Source organism: Zeus faber (genome assembly GCF_960531495.2).
Source record: "Zeus faber genome assembly, chromosome: 3".
NCBI classification, from domain to species: domain Eukaryota; kingdom Metazoa; phylum Chordata; class Actinopteri; order Zeiformes; family Zeidae; genus Zeus; species Zeus faber.
Genome location: NC_137190.1, coordinates 19,248,588 through 19,272,716, shown reverse-complemented (window position 1 = coordinate 19,272,716; position 24,129 = coordinate 19,248,588). Strand labels below are relative to the sequence as shown.

The window sequence follows — 24,129 nt, the reverse complement described above, 5'->3', positions numbered from 1 at the left end:
GTAGTAGTAGTAGTAGTCAATAGTCATATTTTATGTTGTATAATATTGACCCTATTCACACATTTTTAATAACTGCAGTGACTCTGTTGGTTTGTTGCTCAGAATCACTGAATGCTTGGCCGCGGTCACAGTCCCGGACGAAGCGAACAACTGTGGGGTTTTTTTTTTTGTTTTTTTCCCCCCCCTCCCGGAACGACTCCGCGGATTCATTCACAACATCCGTTCCCCGCGAACGGATCGTTCGCTTCGGGGACGCCCGCATCGCTGCTCCCTCGGACCCGGAGCTCCACCAGTTCCAGTAGCATCGTCCAGAGGGCTCCGCCGCTCCCCGAGAGACCTCCGCTTGATATGCGAGATCGCGTCGGACAACATGGGTAACTACCTCGATCCTCCTTTATCGGGCGGTCGGCACGACTCGCCCCTTCGCCGGGAACAGTTGTGCGTCGGCACCGACCGCCCAGAACGAGCCGGGCTAACGCGAGCTAGCCCGCCGACTTGACACGTATTTAATGGTGTCGGTTTCATGGTAGTTCGTGGTTGTTAATATAACGTGCGTTTTTATCTGTGAAACCGTTTTTGTTGTTTTTCTATTTGGGAAAAAAAAAACCCAAAACAAAACCCTGGATTCCACTCGAGCACAGCTGCGTTGCAGCCGTCGGAACGTTTTTTTTTTTTAAATTGTTTTGTTTGGTCGTTCTCCCGGCGGATGGATAAACCGTCCTCGGAGCGTCGTGCTGCGGCTCGGGTGCGCGTCTCTGGCGGCGGTCGGCGATGACGCAGGCACGCCGCCTAAACGGCGCGTCGCGCGGGCGCCCCCTGGCGGAGACGGCGCGGTACTGCGCGGGATCAATAACGCGGATGAAGTGCGCAAGATGTGCGTGTGAGTTAATTTACTTTTTTTTTTTTTTTTTTTTTTTTTTAACTAAAATGTTAAAAAAAAAAAAAAAAAAATGCGCAAGCAAAAATATATGTATGTAAACAAACACGTGTGTGTGCAGTATAGCTTATTCATCCCCAGAGGCGAATCGCGGCGTAATCGCACCTCACAACAAATAGGCCATAATACAAATAGAAAACAGCCGCAAACGGCAATAAATCCCAAAAACAAACGGTCACTCCATGAGCATATGCAGCGCAACACATGTGGGATGTAAACAAAACGTATTTAAGGCGAATTCTGCACGAACAACGCGGAGCAGCGGATCTCCTCCTCGTGTGCTTGAACGTGTCGTAGCTGCTCCCTGGTTGACTTTGGCATTTCGCGTTCATCGCCCCCCTCCAAGCCGGACCGGACCGGACCGTCCCGGCGGACCGGCTAGCGGGTCGCCCCGGCGGGCCCACTCATCCGCCGGCGGGCCCCCGGCCACCGCGCCGGGCCTCGCGGCGCCCGCGGCCCGGGATCAGCTGGGCTCGCTCGGGCGCGCGCGCGCGGCGACGCGGCCGGCGTACGTCACGGCGGCGTCGCGCCCGCGCTCGTGCTCGGACCGCAGCCCGTTCGCCGTCATCTCGCTCGTCGCGATGAACCGATCGACGCTTCAGCGCTTTTATTGCGGAGCAAGAATGTGATTTCTCACGGATACGTTTTTTTTGGGCTTTTTTTTTTGTTTGTTTGTTTTGGCGGGCGGATATTTTTTTTTTTATTTTTAATTTTTTTTTTTTTTTCATTTTCATTCCCTACTCGCGGCAGTATTTGCCGCTTGAGTAGACACATTTTTTTTTTTTCGTCCACCTTTTGTTGATATTGATTTGTCGCTGGCGAACAGTGTTTTTCGCGGACACATCTGGAGCGTTTTGGGGATTTCCCGCGGAGATCGGAGGAGATTCGGGGTGTTTTTTTTTTTTTTTATTTCTATTTAATTTTTTTTCTTCTTAAACCGGGAAGTGGGCAATAATATGTCCAGGCGAAAACAGACCAACCCCTTCAAAGTTAATTGTAGGTATCCCAGGTATTGTCCGACGCCATGACACTTTAAACCGTTATTTGACCTTTTTCATGCGGGTGACACACTGTGTTGTTGTCGTTTCTTTCCCCTGTAATGCTCCTTACAAACCTTTATGCTTCTGCTTGATGCAACGGGGGATGGAGGGGAGGGGAGGGGAGGGGAGGAGGGGGTACACGCCCCATAGTGACCGAAATGTTCAAATGATCAGTGTTGGTGGGTGATTTTAATAAGTTACTGGCTGATGTGTCAGATATTGTGTCCACTGGGGAGGTCTGAGAATCCACGTTTTGACTGTGCTGTGCAGACTTGGGCTCTTGTCTTATCAGCATTTGACTTAAATTAGGTAATTAACTGGTTCTGCAACAGCTGACACAATTAACCAGGTCTGCATGATGATGATGATGATGATCTAACCGAGTCTTGAATATTCCCACTTATCAAGCGCGTGTTTCCGCTCCCGGTTGGCTCTACAGTCAGTCGACTTTTCATGAAGAATATACATAGAACACGTGATGAATTCCGCAGGATTCTGTGGATCTGTTTCACCAGGAGAAGCCCTGCCCACGCCGATCTAAAACGTCTGCCCCTTCCCTCAAAGTTGAAGATAACGTTCAAGTTTTTCCCCGTCTCCTGGAACAAGCGGCTATTCTCGTTCTGTTTTGGGGTCCGGTCGTACGGGTTTCTCTCACCCGGGGGAAAAAGAATCTGCCGCAGTCGAATTGGGGATTTATTTCTCGACCCGTCGTGCGTCTGGTTCAGCTTTATAAACAAACCGTCTCCCCCCCGTGGACCTCCCTCCCTCCGTTCTGCTTCTCCACGTCCTCGTCGGCTTCGTTATCGCGCGTCTTAATCTGCAAAAACGCGTCGTTTTGTGGGCCGGGCACTGCCAGCCGTCCTTTTTTTAAAAACATTTTTTTTAACATAGCGGGATAGGTGTTGTTGAAATACATCTCGCACCTGCTGCCCCGCTAATCCCAGAGAGCTAATAAGGTCAGCCGCTGTTCGGCTGCAGTGGTAACACCGTGCACCAGGTAGAATCAGGAGACGACGCCGGGCAACTTTCAGAAGCCGGCAGAAACCACGCGCCTGATTCTCGCTTGAAAAAAATAAAATTAATGGAACCCCTCACCATCTTTTTAAGTCAAGTGTGAGTTGCACTATTGTATGTGCAAGCTTCGCCCTTTTATTCTGCTGTCCTTGATTATTTTACCCGATTTCCTCATTCGGTGTGAGATGCAGGCACAGAGCTGCTCCCAGGAGACAGACAGACAGGCAGGCAGGCAGGCAGGCAGGCAGGCAGACAGAAAGCCAGACTGACTGACAGACCAGACAGGCAGGGAGACAGGCTGACACACACACACACACACACACACACACACACACACACACACACACACACACACAGTGTGTTCCAGACAATAATACAACCATGCTGTTTCTTTCTGCCCATGTCCAAAGCCTTTGTGGATTCTTTTGTTGAATAGTTAGTTGTCTTTTTATAGCTCCTTGTTCTGTCTCATGGAACCCAAAAACAAATAATTACTTTGAGGTAATAAGGAAGGCGGCTGCATGGTGTTTGCTAAAGAACAGTTAATGAGTTTGATATTGAGTAAAGAAAGCAGGGTTTGTCTGGTTGTTGTCACAGGGAGCTTCCCTCCCATGCATTTTTCTTTAGTTGTATTTCCATTGAATGTGAAATTGTTAATTGCATCAAATTGACTTTTGCAGAGGAAATGGTTGTGCAAGTGACGGCAAAAGCTTCAGGCCAGTGCTTTACATAGAAAGTTAATACATTTCAAAATATATATTTTTGTGGCACATTGAAGATTTGAAGAAAATGCTTATTTCCACGTTGGAGATGCTCGATGAAATATCAGAATGGTTTACCATTGTTGCCTTGAGCACGAGGAGTCATTTTGCGTCCTTGAGGCCAGATACAGGAAAACTGTCGTGAATAGTGAAGCTTAAGTGGATTTGTCTACCATTGAAGGTCGGTAGCTGTTTCTATATTCTTTAAATGATCCGGTGGTCTGTAAGTAGAAGTCAGACCTGATGCATTGCCAGTTTTCACCGTTTCCCATGTTGCTGTGCACCACGGCACCTTGGATTGAATGGAAGACACTTCCTGGGGATTCAGACTGTTTTGTGTGTCTGTCTGTCTGTCTTATATGTGTACGTGGGTTTTTTTGGAGGGGATGGTCGGCGAAAAGGATGGAGGGGGAGGAGCAGGGGTGGGGGTAGAATTCAACAGGATCCCCATTGCTTGGTGTTTGAGTAGAGTTTTGGTATTCTCTCTTTTGTCTGTTTTGTTCCCCCCCGCACCCGACCCCCCACCCCTCTCTCCTGTCTCCCTGTTGTGTGTCTGTTGGCTGATGAGTTTGTCTCTTTGTCTGGATTGAGTCAGACACTGCGTCACCTCCTGCCTACAGACAGACAGACTCGGAGATAACATCAGAGTGGCAGAGAGTGAGCGAGGGAGGGGGGGAGGGAGCGAGCCGTGGAGAGACAGATGTACAGACAGAGCCTCGTGGTGGGGGATGGGGATCTCTCACACATCAATCATTGGCTGTGTGCCGTGAAGCCGGCCTGTTGTGGTAGTTCATAGATCAACACTCCTACCAAGTCCAGCCATGCTAATGAGCATCTAGATCGGAATGGTGGTGGGGGAAAGTGCCCAAACTGTCTTTGCAGACAAACTCCTTAAAAAGCAGCTGATGCTACGCTGCGGGTGTATTTAACTCCCCGAGAAATCTCCTTGAGATTATAGCTTTTATTTCCTCTGACACAGACCTGTTTTGTGAGTGTGTGAGAGTGAGCGCGTGCACAAGCATGTGTGTATCACCCGAGGATTTTACCATGGGCTGTAATTACTTCTGTCAATCGCAGGTAACTGAAGTCGGGATCCCTTCCTCTTCCCCTGATCGCTGGTGATGATAGAGGCATCTCGGAATGGAAATATTCATATATCTTCTTACTCTTTTGTAATACTTTCTACTAAAAGCGACCATTATCTTGCATGGGTAAATGCGCGAGGAACTCTAAACTTGCGCTTCTGCTCGCTCTATGCTGAAACTAGTTTACAAGGGCCATGGCAGAACTGGGCAGGGACGTCTGCGAAACAAGGGGTTAATAGAACCACATATGGGCTGCCTCGGTGCGAGGCTTCATCCTCCCCCTCAGAGCTGCTGCTATAGACATAGAAACAGTCAGAGCAACATACAAGCGGCGAGGACAGCGAGCTCCCCAGACTGTGGAGTGTGTGGGTGGTACTGCAAGGGAGAAGGAGAGACGAGCAGGCAGCTAGGTAGCGGAAAGGAGTGCAGGATGCTTCCCTTGGGACTGCAACAGGGCTCGCAAAACTGTGCGAGCATGTATGTGCCGGCGTGCGTGCGTGTGTGTGTGTGTGTGTGTGTGTGTGTGTGTGTGAGAAGTGGGGGTTGGGATGCAAATGCATTTAATGTGTGTTCATGTATGTTGTTAGGCCTTTTGCTTCGCCGGCCTGCGCGGCGTTAGGTTACTACAAATGGCAGCTGCCTTTTTAAATGAGCAGCATGTCCATGATTGTCTGGCCGTCCATAGGATCTTTGCAGAATGTCAAATTTGCATACAGAAATTTCACAGTATGGCCAAGTTACCGCCGATCTAAATGACGTTCTGAGTGTGGGTTTCGTCCGCGTTATCCACTCTGTTCTCAATCTGATGCAAACCTTGTGCAAATGTGCATTTTTTTCCTCGATCCATCCTGAAATCTTCACATTGTCAGGAAAAACAACAAGCCAGATCCAACTATATAGGCGAGTGCATGAGTGTTGAACATTTCATAACACTTGCGCTATGGTTTATCAGTAGATGCTCTTGCTGCGTTGCTATGGACACGAGATCATAAATAAAGGGTTAAAGAAAATGAAAGAACATTTCCAAAGTGATGGGATCGGGCCTCCTATTCACATTTGAATCCCTATGTACACACCACACTGAAGTAATGCGAAATCAGATGGACCAGAACAGAAGAGGAGTATATGCTCCCAATACTAATAAAAATATAATCCCAAAGCAGTTCTTCTGACCATCAGTTTTCATTGCAAATATGCATGAAATTTCTTTAGCTTCCATGTTGTTGCATCCTGTCCTACATTATCGCGTCGAGACCCTTCTCCCCATATTGAACGGGATTGAATACAGTAGATGAGATATTGCAATAGCTCAGATAAGAAATGGAGGTCTCTTTAATATTATCTGGAGAATTTGATTACAGACTTGCTCACTATCTGAATGACCACAAGATCACACTCAGCTTCGCCACATTCTATCACAGGTTTACTTCAGGAAACTTACGGTGTTCATAATTTAGGGGATACATCGTTAAAATATCGATAATGGATCAAGTCAATATCATAATCGTATCAGAATGTGAACTCTGAACACTGTCGTTTCTGTTTCCAAGGGCCATTCCACACGTCGGGCATCACAGGCCTTCAGCACACTATTAACATGGACGGCAGGGATGAATTCACCGAGGACAATGAGCAGCACAGCATCAACTCCCAGGAACTGCAGGAACAAGACAGCATCTCAGGTACTGGTTGAGGGGCGGCCGGGACTCCACGGGACTCCACCCTGGGACTGAGGGGTTGTTAGTGAGAGTAAGCCCTGCTCTCTGCTCTGTTGTCTGTCTGTATTGATAGGGCTGTGTTTGCCTCCGTAGAAGACAGCGATAGCGACCTCGACAACCAAGGTGACGACTCCTCCTCCAACACCTCGGTGGACGGCCACATGACCGCCAAGCGAACGCCGTGCCGCTTGCAAGGAGCGGGAGTTAAGGAGGTAGGGAGAACGGTTCCCTGGGCCCGGTGGAAGAGATCCCGGCGCTGCGTAGCGATCGAATCTCGAGGGTTTCTGGGCGGTTTTAGTATCTGTTAGTCATATCTCATGTTATTTGGCTTCAGTGTGAAGCTGGTTCCATCGTGGAATGTAGGCTGTCTGCAAGTCCGAAGATGTCTCAACGTACCTCACGTCTCGATACTCAGTTTGCCAAATGTCAGGCCTTAAAAGTCACTTAATTGAACCTAATCCAGCTCACATCACACCTCACCGGAGAGAAAACCGTTGTACTTAACTGCCTGAAGTCCTGTGGCACAAAGTAATGGAGATGGATTGATTACAGCACCAAATAACTTACCTATCTCACAGGAAACTAATAACAGTAAATATAATATGTTAATCTGTTACTGTAATACTTTATTGAACAAGATTATTTGTCCAAAATTCTGTCTTAAAAAAAAAAACAAAAAAACACACAAACACTGCTTTGATACTTCAGTGTATTTTTCCCCCTTTGGGTTTTGGATTGATGCCGTATATAAATGTAATAATAATAATAAAGGATTCCTGCATGTTGTACTTGTTTCAACAAGATGCTTACAACAAATAAATACCGCTTTTTCATTACATTACATTGGAATGTAAGCAGTATGCTTCATCTGACTGAACAGTCACATCAGGCTACAGAGACTCTTGAGTCTGATTTCAAATTAATAAAGTCAGTAAATGCGACTGATATTGTAAAAATTGGACGTAGTGAACAACACCTCCCAGAATGTCCAAAAACTCAACAAGGAAATTCTTCCACTCCCAGGCTCACTGAATATATTAACCTGCGGGAAACAGGTCACCAGTCCTCTGAGCAGGAACAGGAAGCGCAGGAGAAAATGCAGCCACATTAGTACGATAGGCTTCAATTATGGAACGTTGAACACAAGCCAATATGTTTTGCCCTTGTACCGTCTGTTCCAAACGGAGTAAATTCTATTTTATGTGTGAGTGACACCTGTGTAGGTGTTGGTGACTCACCCGGGAATTCAATCTTCAATCTTGTTTCCGTGTTCATGAATAGTAACGCTTCAGCTGGTACGAGTGAGTTGAGTTGATTTGTCAAACTACAGAGAACTTCACTTGGGGAGAGAGTTCTATCTGACAACATCGAACTTAAAAAAAGAACCCAAAAAAAATGTGGACGTTCAAATACTTCAACAAATCTTTCTCCCGAATGCTGGAGCCCAAACAAAGTGATGGAATACACATTGCTAAACACAACAGAGACACACCATGTAACGGGAAGGGAGACTCACTCACTCACACAAACAGTCCCAGACCTTGCCTCGCATTGCACGTTCAGAAAGTCAGTTTAGCAACCCTACGTCCACTTTTTCTTCCTCTTTCCTGTCGTGTCAAATTATCCCCCCCCCCCCCCCCCACGTGACGCTTTGCGGTGTTTCTCAGGAGAGCGAGGACGGATCTGACCGAAGCAACAACTTTTTGTGTCCCCTCTGCACCTCGGATTTCAGCAGCCCCGAGAAGCTCATTTCCCATGTCTACCAGGTGAGAAACCACGCCGCCGGGCACCTGTCGGCCAAACAAGAAGCCCAGATACTTCGTAGTGCTCTTGTTCTACTTTTACTTTGACTTATACACCGCTGCGTTTCCTTCCCACACTACATCTTTGACCCTTTTCTCAATTTGCCGATGCAAGATTATTATTGTTGCCCGATAACCTCAGGAACGTCCTGACCTACAGGATGGTGCAGGCCTGGACCAACCATATCTCTGCCTCTCTCTCTTCTCCCCCCCCCCCCCCCCCCGACTCTGTTTTTGCGGTGAACAGCATACAGCTGTGATGAGCAACACCAAGAGCTACGTGTGCCCAGTGTGTGGGCGGGCTCTGAGCTCGCCAGGCTCTCTTGGACGCCATCTTCTCATTCACTCCCAGGACCGCCTCTCCAACTGTGCCGTCTGTGGCGCTCACTTCACAGACAAAAACAACTTGAACAGGTTTTCATTAGCCTTTTTTTTTTACATTGATTTAATCACTTCCACATTGGCTTCCCTCTCTTTTTTTGGGGAGGGGGTCATTAAAGAGGTCATACTGGTGCCCCGAAACCGGAAGCTTTTTACACAGGACATTGTGTTTTCATTGAAACTCTGAGGTTTTGTGTTAAACAAAAATCAAATGAAAGCTCATTTTAAGCAATGTTATTCTTTAAGGTCAAGGTAGAATGACCGTCAGTGTAAAGCCCTAATAAGCCCTATTTTATCATGAATTAATCTGACTACAGTTTTGATAAATCCAGAAGACCCTCCAGTAAATCTGATCCGCTTGCCTTGTGCAACTGGACGTCCGTCCCTGTTCACTGTCTTAAATCTTCTGCTTTATTCAGGGAAAAGATTAAAGAGCTCCTCAACATAAGCAGCCTGGACTGCAGCAGTGGGAGGGACTCCTGCTCCATGTCCCAGTCTCTGTCCAGCGGCTCTCTGAGCGACCTGGGCCCCGACCCCCGCACATACCAGGGACCAGGACCCAGCCCATGCCAAGGCCCTCGCTCCTGCCAGGGACCGGGCCCTGTCTCCAGCCAGTGCCACGGCTCCCGACCGTGTCATTGCCAAGCCCCGGGGTCCGGGCCGTGCTCGGGACCAGGGCAATGCTCGGGCCCCGACCAGGGGCCCTCGTTCCCCTCCCTGCCGGACAGTCTGCTTTCGGAAGGACCGTCGCTGCCAGATTCTTTGAACTCGTCCTCCGCGGGGCTTCCCCCCATCCCGGACATCCTCAGCCCGATGCCGGTGCACCCTGCGGGGGTGCTGCTGGTGTGCAACAGCTGCGTGGCGTACCAGCAGCTGGTTGAGGCGCAGTCCCCCATGCGGAAGTGGGCGCTGCGCAGGAAGAACGAGCCAGTGGAGGCACGCGTGCAGCGGCTGGAGCGCGAGCGCAACGCCAAGAAGAGCAAACGGGCGTGCGAGACGGACGACGAGCGGGAGATGCGGCGGCTACGCGACCGAGAGGCCAAGCGCATGCAGCGCATGCAGGAGAGCGAGGAGCAGCGGGCGCGCCGGCTGCAGAGGGACCGCGAGGCCATGCGGCTCAAGAGGGCGAGCGAGACGCCCGAGAGGAGGCAGGCCCGGCTGATCCGAGAGCGGGAGGCCAAGAGGATCAAGCGGCGGCTGGAGAAGATCGACCCGTCGCTCAGGACTCAGATCGAGCATGACCCGGCCGCCATGGCCGCCCTCACCGCCGACATGAGCCTCTTTCAGTTCCCCTGTCCCATGACGGTCCCGTCTATTGACAACGGCTTGTTCATGAAGTTGCCCTAGTGTGACCCGGCTACTGAAACGCACTCTGATGCCTTCTGAACTCTGCCAAAGCTGCAGAGAAGAATTCTCGGCTGGTTGAACCCCGGCTTCCTCCACGTCAAACGACTCGGGAAAAGGACCGCTTTGTTAAATATAAGTGAGAAAAAGAAAACCCATATTTATTTCTGTCTTGAGGAACTCAAGAACAGGGTTGAGAATGTTTCATGTTGAATGAATGAATGATATATAAAGCATGTTGTATAGAGATTTATCTGTTGGTTTGTGGGGGGCAAGCGGACCCGCCACAGCCCATCATACTAGGAACAGTCTCGCACTTCCATTGTGGAGGATCTTTTTGCACATTGACCTTCAGTGATGGAAGTAGGAACTCGTAGCCGCAGCCCGCTTGGTTCCGGTCCACTCTGTCAGTCCAACAGGTCTTGTTTACTGGTAGCGTCACCTGCCGCCGCGGCTCCCTGGGAAGCTCCTACTCACCCAAGCAACTACCTCACTGTGGGCCGCGCCCGCTGTCCTGTGGCTTACTGCTCCAGCTCCCTGCTTCCAAAGCGTTTTACTGACCGTTCACTACTACAGATACTCCCGGGCCGACTCTGCGTTGGCACTTCAATAGAATAAAAAAAAAAAAGTAGATTCAGACACAAACACAGAACACTTGCAAGGTTCTATGTTAACTGATTTAAAAGTCGATCGAAGGTTCAGTCCTGTTCAAGAAGCCTTGTATTGAGCTACATTCCATTTATTCTTATTGTTTGTACAACTGAACGCATACTGCCTCTCGTGTTATCTTTTTGCCAATATCTGACATTGTTTACTCTTTTTTCCGTTGTTAACACTGCATATTTTTTGCCAAATGGTAGAAAATGTCATTATGTTCATGTTCTGGGCCCATGGAAACTCAATCTGTGCTGCTGTTATTGTACTGTAAAATACGCGAGTTACCTCTGACCAGTTTGGGCCTCATCAGTGAGAGTGTAGGAAGTGTTGCTGTAGTTGTTTGGAAACATTATTTTCTTCATTTTTTTTTTTTTTTTTTTTTTTTTTTTTTTAAATTTGGAACCACGACACCCACACACCCGATCACGTGTGCAAAGGACCGTGCTGTCGTTTTAAATGTTGGGCGATGAAAAAGATGACACGAAATACGAGACAGTGAATCACCTCATGAAGCATCTGTGCAGCATTCAAATGCTTTGTAATGATTGTTAAGCTGAGACTGCAGTACCTCAAAACAATTTAAAGTGGACAACCTAATTTGGGCCTAGATTTTTATTTTATTTTTTTCTTCTCACTAAGAATTAGTGAAAAAGTACATAACAATTTGTATATCAGGGAACGTCTGGTTTTAAGTTGCAAGTCCCTACATTGCTTTATTTTTCTATTTAATTAAAAATGTTATATACCTGGCATTGCAGTGCACTGGACTTAAACTGTATGGAACCTTAAGCCCCCACTGGGAAAGAGATTCTCTTGGATGTGTACTAATTGACCTCATTCCAATGTTTATGCAATATGGTGTGAATATATATTTTTGTGAAAATGTCTTATTGTTGTGTTTAGTATGAAATGCTTGAATAGAGACAATTTTTCAGAATCGGCTTGGCTTTGTTTTGTCCCCTATGTAATTACCTCCCTGTAAGGTTTCACTCCACTGCTCCATCACTTCACCCTGCAGATGCAAAGATCTCTTAAGTATAAAACATATTTCCATTCCCCTGGAACCAGGACAGGTTCTGTTGGAGCCACTCCTCGACAAGCGCCAATTTACTAAACTGTATAAAGATTTGTTACAGAACCAAATGTTCATTTTGTTTTTCCAATATCTGTCTAGGAGTGCTTCAAACCTCTATGCAACAGGGGTGTGTTTATTGCAAGGAATATCTGGTCACTTTCCACTTAAACTATGCAGGACGAAAATGATTCTCACTATTTCAGTGTATAGAGTTTAGCTACTCAGGCAATTGGTGCTCAAGGAAAACATGTCTTCAGATATTCTGTGTATTGTGGATCACTGACACAAAACAGTCACGCCGCTTTCCTATTCACAATGTACAAAGGGCAACACATTGGAAGATTCAAGATTTTATTCTTATTCCTGTCGAGTATCACTATGAATACCAGGTATTCAGATGTTGCTGTTTATTTGGTGCTTGTTTTGTTGTGATACCCTGGTCCTACGGTTTGGAAAATGCTACTTAATCCTAAATAGTAGGATCCATGTTCAGACAAACTATTGCAAAGGAAGTACTATTAGGTGTAGATCCGTTCGTCCTTTCAGGGCAGTTCTGTCCATATGAGTTAGGTAAGAGCTGCATGTCCTAAAAATGCATTTGTCCTAGAATGGTTCGATATGAGCTTGTGTTTCAACTTTTGATGCCTGCCGGGTTTTTCAATCCAAACTAAAGGAAAATACTCAACATTTTGAACATTGGCCTTCTATTCAGCCTGCGAGGATCTTAGATGCTCAACGTCAATTAGATTTTAATTTTTTTTTTTCCTCTGAGAACGAATGACTCAACCGGGAAAAAGAGAACATTCACGCGCGCCTGTTACCGAGTGAAGACTGGCTCCATCCTCTGCCACCGGATTGACAGGTGTACGGATCTTACCGCACCTTGGAATAGAATGTGGGAATAGAAAATTGAATTTACTACACTGAGTATCCTCTCTCACCCTCTTTCGTCTCGCATGGACAAGTCGAATCTCATTTAGAAAAGATGGATTTTGTTTTTATCAACAAGTGCTGCAAATTGTTTAAGGATATGTCATTTTTTCTAATCCTGTATAAAAAAGCATGTCATCACTGGAGTCTGTGCTATATCTGGAAACTTGTGTTCATTTGTACCATGAATATTTGCTTTGAAGTATATTACAAGAAACCTCCCTCAGACCTCTACTTGCCAGGATGAGCGGACTGATCACTGCATGTCTCAAAATGACTTAAACGCAACACATAAGTAGGATAATAGTTTATATTTATATATTTATATTTATATATATATATATTATATTGTGTTTACTTAACAAACATGATAAATGAAATGTCTCCAAGAAGTTAGCTGTAACAATAAAAATACAATATCTTTGTGTCCTTAGGTACATACAATTAAAACAGCAAAACAAAAACAAAACAGCCCAAAGTAGTTCACGGAGAGGTACAAATATACAGTACAAATCTATTTTATCCAAAAAGGGTAGAAATAAAATTGCAACAAAATATAGTCATTAATGCTTTCTTAAGTTCAGGTAGGTGTAGGGTATTCTAAGGGAGCACTTTGGGTAGACAATTCTAAGGCTTCTGATTAAGAATCGATACATGTTGGTACGGCCATACAATATTAAAAATCACTATACAAAGTTCATACAACCTGGATTATACTTGAGGATTGAATGTTACATCGACATCATTGCATATATTTTGCAGATTTAGTTGTGGAAAAAAAAAAAAAAAAGATGCTTTTTTTTTTTTTTTTTAACTTGTTTCACATTACATTAAAAAGCTGTTCACCAAGTGCCAAAAAGAACAATATGAAATCTAAGAGAAGAAAAGAAAACACCAACTTTAAAACCAGTCGCTTATCCTGTTTTAACTTTGGCGTCAGAAATACCAAAAGGGCCCTGAATTCATCTGAGCAACCAATTTAGGTCCAAACAAGTGGGAGAAGTTAACGCAGGGGGGCAAAAAAAAACAACCCAAAAAACGTGAACCGTATACGATTATAAACGAGATGTCATGAAGAGAGAAAAGAGATCGGTGTTCGTAGCGAGGGTGTTGCAGACCCTCCCGACGTATTCTGGATAAAAGTGCAGCGAAAGTTCAATTAACTTGACTTTCTGATAAGAGAGAAATAGAAATGTGGAAAAAAAACACATGTTTGGGCTTACAATATGTAATCAAAAGATGATGTAACTGAATTTGTCATGCAAAGGGGCAAACTTTCAAACCATGAGTGACTTAAGGACCGTGTTTGTCTCGAGACTGATGCATTGCTCGTGGTGACATTTGCACACAGGGAAATGTGTCCGTGTGAGAAAACTGAAAGCAAGAGTGTCATAACGATTAAACATTATTAAACATTATTTCATTGACACAATGTACAAAGCAGACCTTAAGGCATTATCGACAAGCATCAACAACTATACAAACCCCCCCCCCCCCCCCCAAAAAAAACACTAAATATCTACAGAAACGAGCACACACTGATTTTTCTCCATGATTTTGTGCTTCACACTTAGAAACTCTTCATTTACCAGTAGTTAATTCTAAAACACTGTAAAAAAGAGGGCTTTTAGTGCAATTACAGACAATAAAAAGGTCATCAGTCACGTGAACTGTAGATGGGAGTTTTGGACATCTCGATAAGACATGAGCTTTACCGATGAAGATAAGAGCGATCGATCGTGAGGGTTGACACAACGCAATGTCACGGGTATCATCGCTCGCGCCGTTTTTTAAACCCCATCTCCACCTAAAACACTGCGTTTCGGTGGCTTAGCCTTCAACCGATATCGATTTTGGACACGTTTGATCCCCCCCACCCCCATGTGACAAGGCTTCAACTCGGTGTCATTGTCGGACTACAGTAGGCGAGTAGGGACGTACCGATGATACGGCCCTTCCCAGATATGGAATTCTAACCTTTTAAGTATCAACGGATCTGATCAAAAGTATAACAACAACTAGAAAGCAAAGGAACCTAGTATTTTTTTTTTTTTCCTGACATGATATGGCGCTTGGCATCACGTTTTTCTGTTATCGGAGATCCTCCGTGATACCAACACTCCGTTTCAACATATTTGACCGACATCCGATGGCGGTGTCGCGAGAGCGCCGACCTGGTAACCGAACAATTTCGTCCTGTTCAGAAAGTCGGATACACATGGGACGTTTTATCACAAGAGTGATAAAAAATAAAAAAAATTAAAAATAAAAATACACTAATTCAGATACCCAAAAGTTACAGACAGTAGAACTACACACCAGAAATCGTACAATGACTATTCTCCAACTTGCATACAATACAAACCTGTCCTACCCCTCAGTAGGTATACTTTGACGATGAAGGGTGGAATACTTTACTGCATAGTACATGTTCAGACCACATGAAATGTATACCGGTTATCTTGTGTGACTATATTGCTTATAGCATTAATAAGAACCCAAGGATGCGTTGAAAATCTAATACTAAATGTATTATGGTTGAGAGGCCAACTCTTTACGGTCTGAACGTCCAAAAACACGTCTGAAGTGTTTGCAGATTGCGTGTTGGGACAGAGCCCGAGTCTTAACCGCTCAGATCGTTGCGTCACGGCCTCGCCCGTCTCCCCCGACAGGTTGTGGGAAACCTCACGTCGACGCCAAGACTCCGGGCGAGATGCGTCGGAGGAAGCCGAGCTACGTGGGCCTGGCGCATCCGTCTGTATTAACCGTCGAAAGAGTCGAGCCCCTTCCACCCGCGATCCCTGCGATAAGACAACGCCGCGGAGTCCACCGATAAGGACACGGAGGCGGGAGCCCACGGAGACGTTCACGCCGTAACCCATCGGATCCACGTCTCGAGCAGACGGCCTGACGAGCGATGTTAGAAGAAACGCGCGGCGCAGACGATTAAGAGTTGAGGTCAAGCGTCGACGGCGGCCACGCAAAAAAAAAAAAAAAAAAAAAAGTATAATTTTTTTTTTTTTAAGAAACCTCCCGAAGGAGACGAAAACCTGGAACAGTGTGACCTACACTAGATGACGGGAATGTCCGCGTGGAATGCCGTCTCATCGCATGGAATGCCATTTCGTTAACATCTGCATTGTTTTTTTTTTTACTTGCGGTCTAATAGCACTTGATCACAATTTCACCCATTTGAAGCTCCTCTGAGTTGCTAAAATATGTCCGAAGATTGAAAACTGCAGCATTAACCTTGGCTAATTTGTAAACAGTATTATGCAAGTCCATTTTTATAGACCTAAAAAAAAAAAAAAAAAACTCAAAGTAATTCAAACACATTCCCTTCATTAAAAAAAAAAAAAGAAAATGTATCAATCCCATTTCAAGGTAAGTGTGAAATAAAGAGTTTTGTTTTCTCTGCAACACATGAGAATCTCAAGGTAAACTGGACAAAATATCTCCACTGACATAAAAAAAACAAACAAAAAAAAACAAAAACCCCTACGGTAAGAAAAGAAAAAAAAAAACCCAAAAAAAGAGCAAACGGACTGAAGTGCACCGCTTCAGTCAGATTCTAGCCTCTCTTTGAGATGCACTTGAGAAAATTGTGAGGGAACAAAAAAAGGGAGAAAATGCATTAAAAAATACCTTCAGCGAGAAGTAATAACCGGATAATCAAGATACCTTTCATAAACACATGTGATTGTATATTTGATTGTATATAACAGGAGGAATTGATACTCAAAAGGTACATCCCCTTAAGGTCGAGCCAAAGAGCTCAAACTATATGTGTGTGTGTGTGTGTGTGTGTGTGTGTGTGTGTGTGTGTGTGTGTGTGTGTGTGTGTGTGTGTATGTATGTATGTATGTATGTATGTATGTATGTATGTATGTATGTATGTATGTATGTATATATATATATATATATATATATATATATATATATATATATATATATATATATATATATATATATATATATATATATATATATATATATATATATAAAAAAACAGTAGAGAAATCCCTTAAAAGACGGGTGTGGCACAAATTCAGCAATACCGCGCACTCAATGTAGCGCCATATGAATGTTTTTGTTTTGGTTTTTTTCCCCCTTCCATCAAATTTTGTCCAAATTTTGAGCACAAATTAGAAATATTGCTTTGATCTGGTGGATAGGGGGGGGGGACAAAAAAATAAAAATAAAACTCGAGTGGCACCGAAGGGAAATGGCAACACCAACTCACAAACAGGTGAACGTAGCCGATCAGGCCGAGCGGGGCCCGTACAAATCTTTTGGGACAACCGATCCAAAATAAGGAGCAGAAGTTCACTAGACGTGCGACTGATCGCCAGGGTTGCGGGGTGATGTGGCTTTCAGCTTCAGTCCCGAAGGCGACCTGGTGATGACCAGCCTAACCTCTCTCGTGATGATGGACATGGGACTACTAGACTGTCTCTGGCTTGGATGTTTGAGGTATTGCGAGAAAGCGACCTTTGCTCATGGAGAAACGGTTCTCCATGACAACATCTCCAAGTAGTGAATCTCCTCACTTATGACACTGGAATGCTTGATATCGATATCTGTTTTTTTTGTTTTTTTTTTAAGAACATGATTTATGTTGACTTATAGTAGAAGAAAAAAAAAAAAACATTTCTCCGAGACATTCAGGCATGAGAGACTATTATTCGTTTCCATAAAAGATGGGTGTTCAGAGAAAAAACAAAAAAAAAAACCAAAAAAAAACCACAACTTCAGGGTGGTTATGAAGTAAAAGCTGGACTGGTCGACGACATAATGTCGACAGGAGGATTCGTGGTGTCACACACGTTTAGCCGCGCAGGGAATTTCATTCTTCTGCTTCCTAAGGAAGTAGTCAGTAGTTCCACTCTTTCTGGGCGAATAAACTCAAGCACAGAAATTTAAGGGCGGAGAAGCGGCTGCGATCTTTTGCTCTAAAAAAAAAAACCAAAACACTAAAAAAAAACTAAAAACCCCAGACCTTATCGATTGAGGCGCTTGGCTGTGCTACAAGCATATTCTGCTTGGTTGAAGGTGTTCTTAGCAAATTATTTGGTTGGAACAGGAGGTGATCATTACCTTTGGGTACGTGGGAGAAGAGGTGAAGGATGGAGAAAAATAAATGCAGTCTGTAAGGACTATGGAAGGTGATTTACCAGCGACGCTATTCAGCTGCTTTTTCTCTTCCTGTTAAGTCAATAGTCGACTGGCGTGGGGTGCGCAGGGCCGGACAGGACCTTAAAGACTAAGCTGAACCATGAGCGAACCAAACAGAGCAATTGATCGTAGATCAAAAAATAAAAAATAAAAATAAAAATAGATTTTGTGTCTCGTAAGGTGTGCAAAATCTCAAACATTCTGAGGCTACATTCTCACCTTTTTCCCTCTTTCTTGCCTCCTCACACTCATTCTTCTGTTTTGGTGGCATATTTTTATTTTATTTATTTATTTATTTTTAAATCATTCCTACCAATGTTCATGCTACTTCCCTGCATTAGAGCGCCCTTCAATGGACAGTTTGACCTCTTGAGGGATGAACGAGGGTCTTGTGGCCATCTGAGGGTGTGGCCCTTCGTCTCCCTTCATGACACATCTTTGGAGACCAGGGGCTGACCAGCGTCTTTGAGAAGCTCCCATGGCGGCTTGCACGGCTCCCATTCCCACCCCTGGACAAGCGGAGCCCTCTGTGTGCAAATAGTAGCTGCTCTGGCTCCTGGTATGCTCCACTGAGGTCCTATTTGGTCTGCTGGACAACTCCCTGTGCCCAATACTACCCAGCTGCATAGCTTCCTCCTCACCGGCCCCCTCTTTCTCCCGTTCCCTATCCTTTTCTCTTTGAACGTGTTCTATCCTGAAATGGGGCTGAGGCCTTGGTTGCTGAGGAGCAGGGGGGCCCATGGGCTGGAGGCTGGGCCCGGGCGTAGTACTAGCTTTGCTGAAAGTCCTGGCCAGGTTCTGCTTCTGTTGCGGATTATGCTGCTGAGATTGTTTATGCTGTTGTGGTTGGACCTGCTGCTGTAAGGTGATGGACACGCACACGTCTCCCACCTGCAAGCTATGGCAAGCTAAGCCATAGAGCTGGCCCGTGCGCTCGGGGCTGCAGGACGACCAACCTTGGCCAAACACAAAGAAGGGATGCTCTGGAGGCACATCGATGGTCACCTTGCTCTGCTGCTCACCTACGGTGAAGTTAAGCGTCACAAGGCCCGGTCTCTGTTGGCTGGAACGGATGTCGACCACCATGCTGGAGTCAATCTTCAGTCCCCCGCTCACCTCGGCACTACGCACAAAATCTTGGGTCTGCAGGTCCTCAACGCGCTTCAGTTCCCCGGTAGCCAGCTGGATGATGGCCCCCTTCATGAAGTGGGACGGGCTGCAGGTGGCCGGAGTGGGAGCCGGGGTCGGAGCTAAGGCCTGAGTCAGACCTGCTGTGGCTGGGAGAGCAGATTGCTGATGGAGCGTCTGCTGTTGCTGGGCTGCGGCCAGCTCTACCACAGCCCGGTCAGGGAGGCACACTCTGGCTGGGGGATCAGAGGCTTTAAAGTTATGGATCATGGAGGCCATGGTGGAAGAAGATGAGGCATCATTGGCTTGGCCTGGGTAGTGTAACTGTGGCGGCTGAGGCTGTGATTGATACTCCAATGGGATAAGGACTGGCTGTCCATTGGCAAGAACAACAGCATGGCCAGGCTGCCCCATTTGCTGCTGCATGGCGGTCACTCTGGGGTCACCGTAACTGATAGAGTGGGCTGCATATGCAGTCCGGCCAGAAATGACCCCCGCTGTCTCCCCATGAGCATCTCTACCCCTTTGGGAACCCTGAGAGAGGTTCAGTGGAGCAAACGACACCTCTTTACGACCTGCACTACCACCGTGGACAACAGACGACAGGCGACCCACTACCTGCTGGACCTGAAAAAGGAGGTTGAAATAGAACAGTCAGAAGTTCTGCTCAAAGTTATAGTGTCCCTGAAATACTGTTGTTCGGTTGACAAACTGTTTGCAACTCTACAAACGCAGCAAAAACAAATGACAGAACAGACTGGCACAGAAAGTAAGCGTGGTGTTAAATATTTGACTGCCTCACAAGCTTCTTGTGCACTCTATTGCATCAGGTAAGCCCCAAAATAAGCTAATATAATGCTACTTTTTCCCCAATAAAAAGGTCCCTAAAGGTTCCATACACAAACAGCAATTTTCTGCTTCTAAGAGTTGTTAAATATACATCTATTGATGCAACCAGACACATCATCAGTGATGGAACCTGGGGTTTGGGTGTTTCGGGTCTTTCAACATCATACACCCTTACCCAGGCGAACCAGCCGGGACTTGATCAATCCCGGCTTCTAAGAATATATATTGCATGACACAAAACATGATAACTACTATGAAATATATTACAACTCAAATTAGTCCCATAATAACACTACTAAAAATGTCATATAAACGAAATGAGCATTTTAAGAGACTTGAAACAGCTGTTCAACTTACCTCCAGGTCACTGTCTGGAGTGCTGCGCTGACCAGGTGAACTCCTCTCCTCCATCCTGTGGCCCATAAGGCTCTTGTCCTGCTCCAGTGCTAGAGAGCTGGATGCTGCCTGCAGCAGCCGTGCATTTCTGGCAGTGTAGACCAAGTCTGGAGGAACTTCTCTCACCCCCTGATCCCTGTCCCCTCCGTTCAACCTTGTTTCGTTTTCCTGCTGTGCACTGTGTGGGTCTCTGGTATCAGAGGCAGCCATGACACCCTGAGGGCGGTAGAAGACGGGCAACCCTCTTGGGCTGTGCTCTGTGGGAGGCAGGACTCCCACTGCACCAATGTGTTGCTGGGCAGCCTGGTCTGAGGACAGCATCAGTGAGATCCCACTGGATGCTGCAACTTTGGTAAAGGTATGAGCAGCCACTTGGCCCTGGGGGGGAGGGGAGACAACACCCTCCTGTATCACAGATGGGTAAGGAACAAGGTGGGATACAGTGTGGGGCTGAGGGATGGTGCCTGAGGGAGAGATTAATGAGCTAGGGACAAAGCCAGGGGGCACAGCGTAAGGTACTGCAGCGTAAGAGGGGCTAACAAACTGCAGAGACGAGTGAGGGATCTGGGCATAACCTAGAGGAGGATAGGGAATACCAGGATGCTGCAGGAGAGGGGAATGTACAGTATACGCCGGAGAGATGTGGCTTAACACTGGGTGGAGATTTGCAGATGAGTAGGTGACGGAGGGGAGAGCCACCTTGTAGAGCATGCTGTACTGGTCAACAGGCACCGGTGGTATGCCGTCAGAACTCTCCACCCCATAGTGAAGCCCTGGCTGAGCTCGCAGCCAATCTCCAGATGTGGCCCCTCCCTGAGTCTCACTGCCGGCCCCAGAGCTTTGAGCGGATGCCACATCATCTGCTCCACTACCAACATGCCCTACTGCTCCACTGCCCCCTCCACCTCCCCCTCCCCCTCCACCTCCTCCTCCTCCTCCTCCTCCTCCTCCTCCAGTACCTCCTGTACAACTACTGTTACTAACTGGGATGTCCCTCTTTTTGGGAGGCAGGCACTCCTGGTTGCGTTCCTGGGCTGGCTTCATGACAATTGTCTGTGTGAATGAAGTGTTCTACTGTACAGCACAGGAAACTAAGTCTACAAGCCAGGTACTCAGCACAGGATCCAGTTTTGAAATCATCTGGCCGACCTCATCCACAAATTCACCTGAAAAAAATAAAAGTCCCAGTGAGTCTTAAAAAATAAAATAAATAAAAATCTCCTTCCACATTGTCAATATGGTAAAATAAACACACACTATATCATAATTCAAGATTTATTTTGTGATATTTCTGAAAGTTAAAACTTCTTATCTAGGCTTCCATAATTTAATTTTATTATAAAAAATAATTGACTTGAGCTATTTTATTAGCCTGAGCGGTACTGGCCATTTGTTTACTATAGGCAGCAAATTTTATCATAGCTGGACACATTGTATAATCACACAGAGGAGAAGATAGCAGAAGACAACTGTTGGATAGCGTAATCAGGTTATGGCTTGTATAAACCAAAGGATTTCGCAAGGATTTTCCAAGAGTCCCAGACAAATGCTCAAGATCTTACGGAATCATGAGGAAATATCACTGGCATTCGTTCGTTTGAGATGGTCAGACACCCCTGCGGTCAGTCCCAGACTAGAATATCAGGCTGGTTTGATATTACTAGTGCACTCGCGGTGAAAAACACCGGGTAAATACACTCCTAAGACACACCCAAGTTGCGCTTTTGGATAAACTCGCTATTTGCTTGTATATTAAGTTTATTAATATTACACGTGTTGCGTGTCTGCACCCAACACGCCTGTGGGGTGGGCGAATCGATACCAAGATATATAATAAGAAGTCCGTTTTTGAAGACTGATTCTAGCCTCAATAGGATCGATACCAAGAACGGGATGAGTTTCTCTCAATCTATTCCCTCACTAGCGCTTGCTTGACGCCCGTCACTGAGTGACGACCAGAACAGGAGATCCTCTCCGCACCGGAACCGAGCGGCTCGTCGTTCGCCAAGCCCCGCCCCACCGCTGCACAGAGCGGAGCGGCTCACTTGTTTATTCGAAGTTTATTAATGTTACACGGGTTCAAATTGCACCAAATTCAACACCGCACCTCCCCGGGCCCCCAGCAACACACCCGCCATGAGTGAAGTAGATCGGACGAACGGCTGTCCAGATAATCGAAGGACATACAGGCAGACAGACCGAGATTCCTTCCTTAGTAGTCAGATGTCAACTCTCGGCTGCGTGTGCTAGAATCCTAACATGTGTGCGCCCCCCCGTGATCCCTGTCCTGCACGGCGTCCACCACTTTTGCCCTTTCTACAGCAGTCATTTTGACATGCCCTGGCCTTAAGGGTAAACACAGCTGGAGTTTATGACATTACCCGTGGCTCTATTTCATTGAGTTGTTATTGTCCCAGCATGGCAAATGAAACTTCAGCTGTGCATTTAACATTTAAACACATGATGAGGCCCGTTGTGTATTGACGTCACTTCCTCTGCAATATCGTACCGCTAATGGAAAGGAATCCGGTTGTTTAAAGCCCCATCGTTGAGTTATTTTCTGTGCATAAAGTGATGACTAAATTAATAAAAAAAAAAAAAAATAAATAGACAAAAAAATAAAGGGATAAACTGGAATAATAATGACGGAAGCTAGAATTAAAAAAATAAAAATAAATTAAAAATAAAAAGCTTGTATCTGGTAAAGTTTTAGAATGCCAAATATTTCCCAGCGCCAATCTAGTTCTGGCCTATTGAATAAGCCTCATCCACTTGGATCTCCATCCAGACTACTGCTAACAGGGTTGGCTGAATTATTTCGACTTCGAGATCACACGGATTGTTCAATGTGTTGAAAGGCTGTCGGTGCGTGCGATGGCCGGGAGTCACCGTTTTTATCACTGGGCGTTATCACGGTAATCACTGATGCTGTGCTGGCTAACGGCGTTAGCCGACCAAGCTACCGACACTACGGGACAGATTGTCCCGCTGGACTAATGACAGCGATCCGAGGAAAGGAAAAGCGGGAGACGACCAGCGCTTTTTGCCTCTATCCGTCAGCTCAACCTACCTCGAGATGCCATCGCGGAAACACGCTTCCCTTCAAACGAGTTGATAATGATGGAAGAACATTGATGAAATCAGGGACGAGGAGTCGAACCCATTTTGGAGGCCAGCGGAGAGGCGCTCACGGATGACGTCACGCTTACAATTTAATTTCCTGATATATATATATTTTTTTTTCTATCCGATTTAATTTCCTGATTTGTTTTCTTTTTTTTTTTTTTTCTTTTTTAAGGAAAAAAAATAATAATTTGCATTTGTGAATTTCCGAGTGCTCTGCTGTTGGCGGGGGGGTCTAATGTAATAGATGGAGCCGGATACACGAACACTGTGCGGTCGCGATGAAAGGTTCGACTCTGTTGTGGGATTCAATTCTTGACGAGTGAGTCAGTGAGAAGTTGGTGCAATGCACGGTGTTTAATCCTAAAACCCACTGGCCGAGTCCTCTGGAATAATAATTTATTTTGCCATTACGCCTTTCCTCCCACACGAACTCAGTCCTCGGTAAACCTTCGGTTACACGAGCCGAAGATTCTCTCGCTTCGAGTCCCTGTTCGTGACGAACGAGTCGTTCACGAGTCGTGCATCACTCCCACACACACACAAACGACATCCGCGTTTATCATGAGACCCGGCGACTCCACCCGGCGACTCCACCCCCCCCCCCCCCCCCCAAATTAAATCATTGGATTTATTAATGAATATCTGTAAATCATGTCATTTTTATTATAATTTTTTTTTTTTTACCATAACGATGTAATTTTAAAAGCCTTT

The 24,129-nt window shown here is 45.9% G+C and overlaps 2 protein-coding genes across 2 annotated transcripts; one reads left to right on the top strand and one right to left on the bottom strand.

The window, feature by feature from the left end:
* Positions 1 to 254: 254 nt before the first annotated feature.
* znf821 (zinc finger protein 821) lies at positions 255 to 12,890 on the top strand. Its single transcript, XM_079998155.1, has 6 exons — positions 255 to 374; positions 6,388 to 6,519; positions 6,649 to 6,767; positions 8,223 to 8,321; positions 8,605 to 8,771; positions 9,158 to 12,890. Exons 1-6 carry the CDS (start codon positions 371 to 373, stop codon positions 10,083 to 10,085), a joined length of 1,449 nt encoding a protein of 482 aa, XP_079854281.1. The 5' UTR covers positions 255 to 370; the 3' UTR covers positions 10,086 to 12,890.
* Positions 12,891 to 18,243: 5,353 nt separating this feature from the next.
* Positions 18,244 to 21,336, bottom strand: atxn1l (ataxin 1-like; the record flags this gene model as incomplete). Its single annotated transcript, XM_079997450.1, has 2 exons — positions 18,244 to 19,674; positions 20,254 to 21,336. The coding sequence occupies 2 exons, from the start codon at positions 21,334 to 21,336 to the stop codon at positions 18,244 to 18,246; spliced, it is 2,514 nt and encodes an 837-aa protein (XP_079853576.1).
* Positions 21,337 to 24,129: the final 2,793 nt, after the last annotated feature.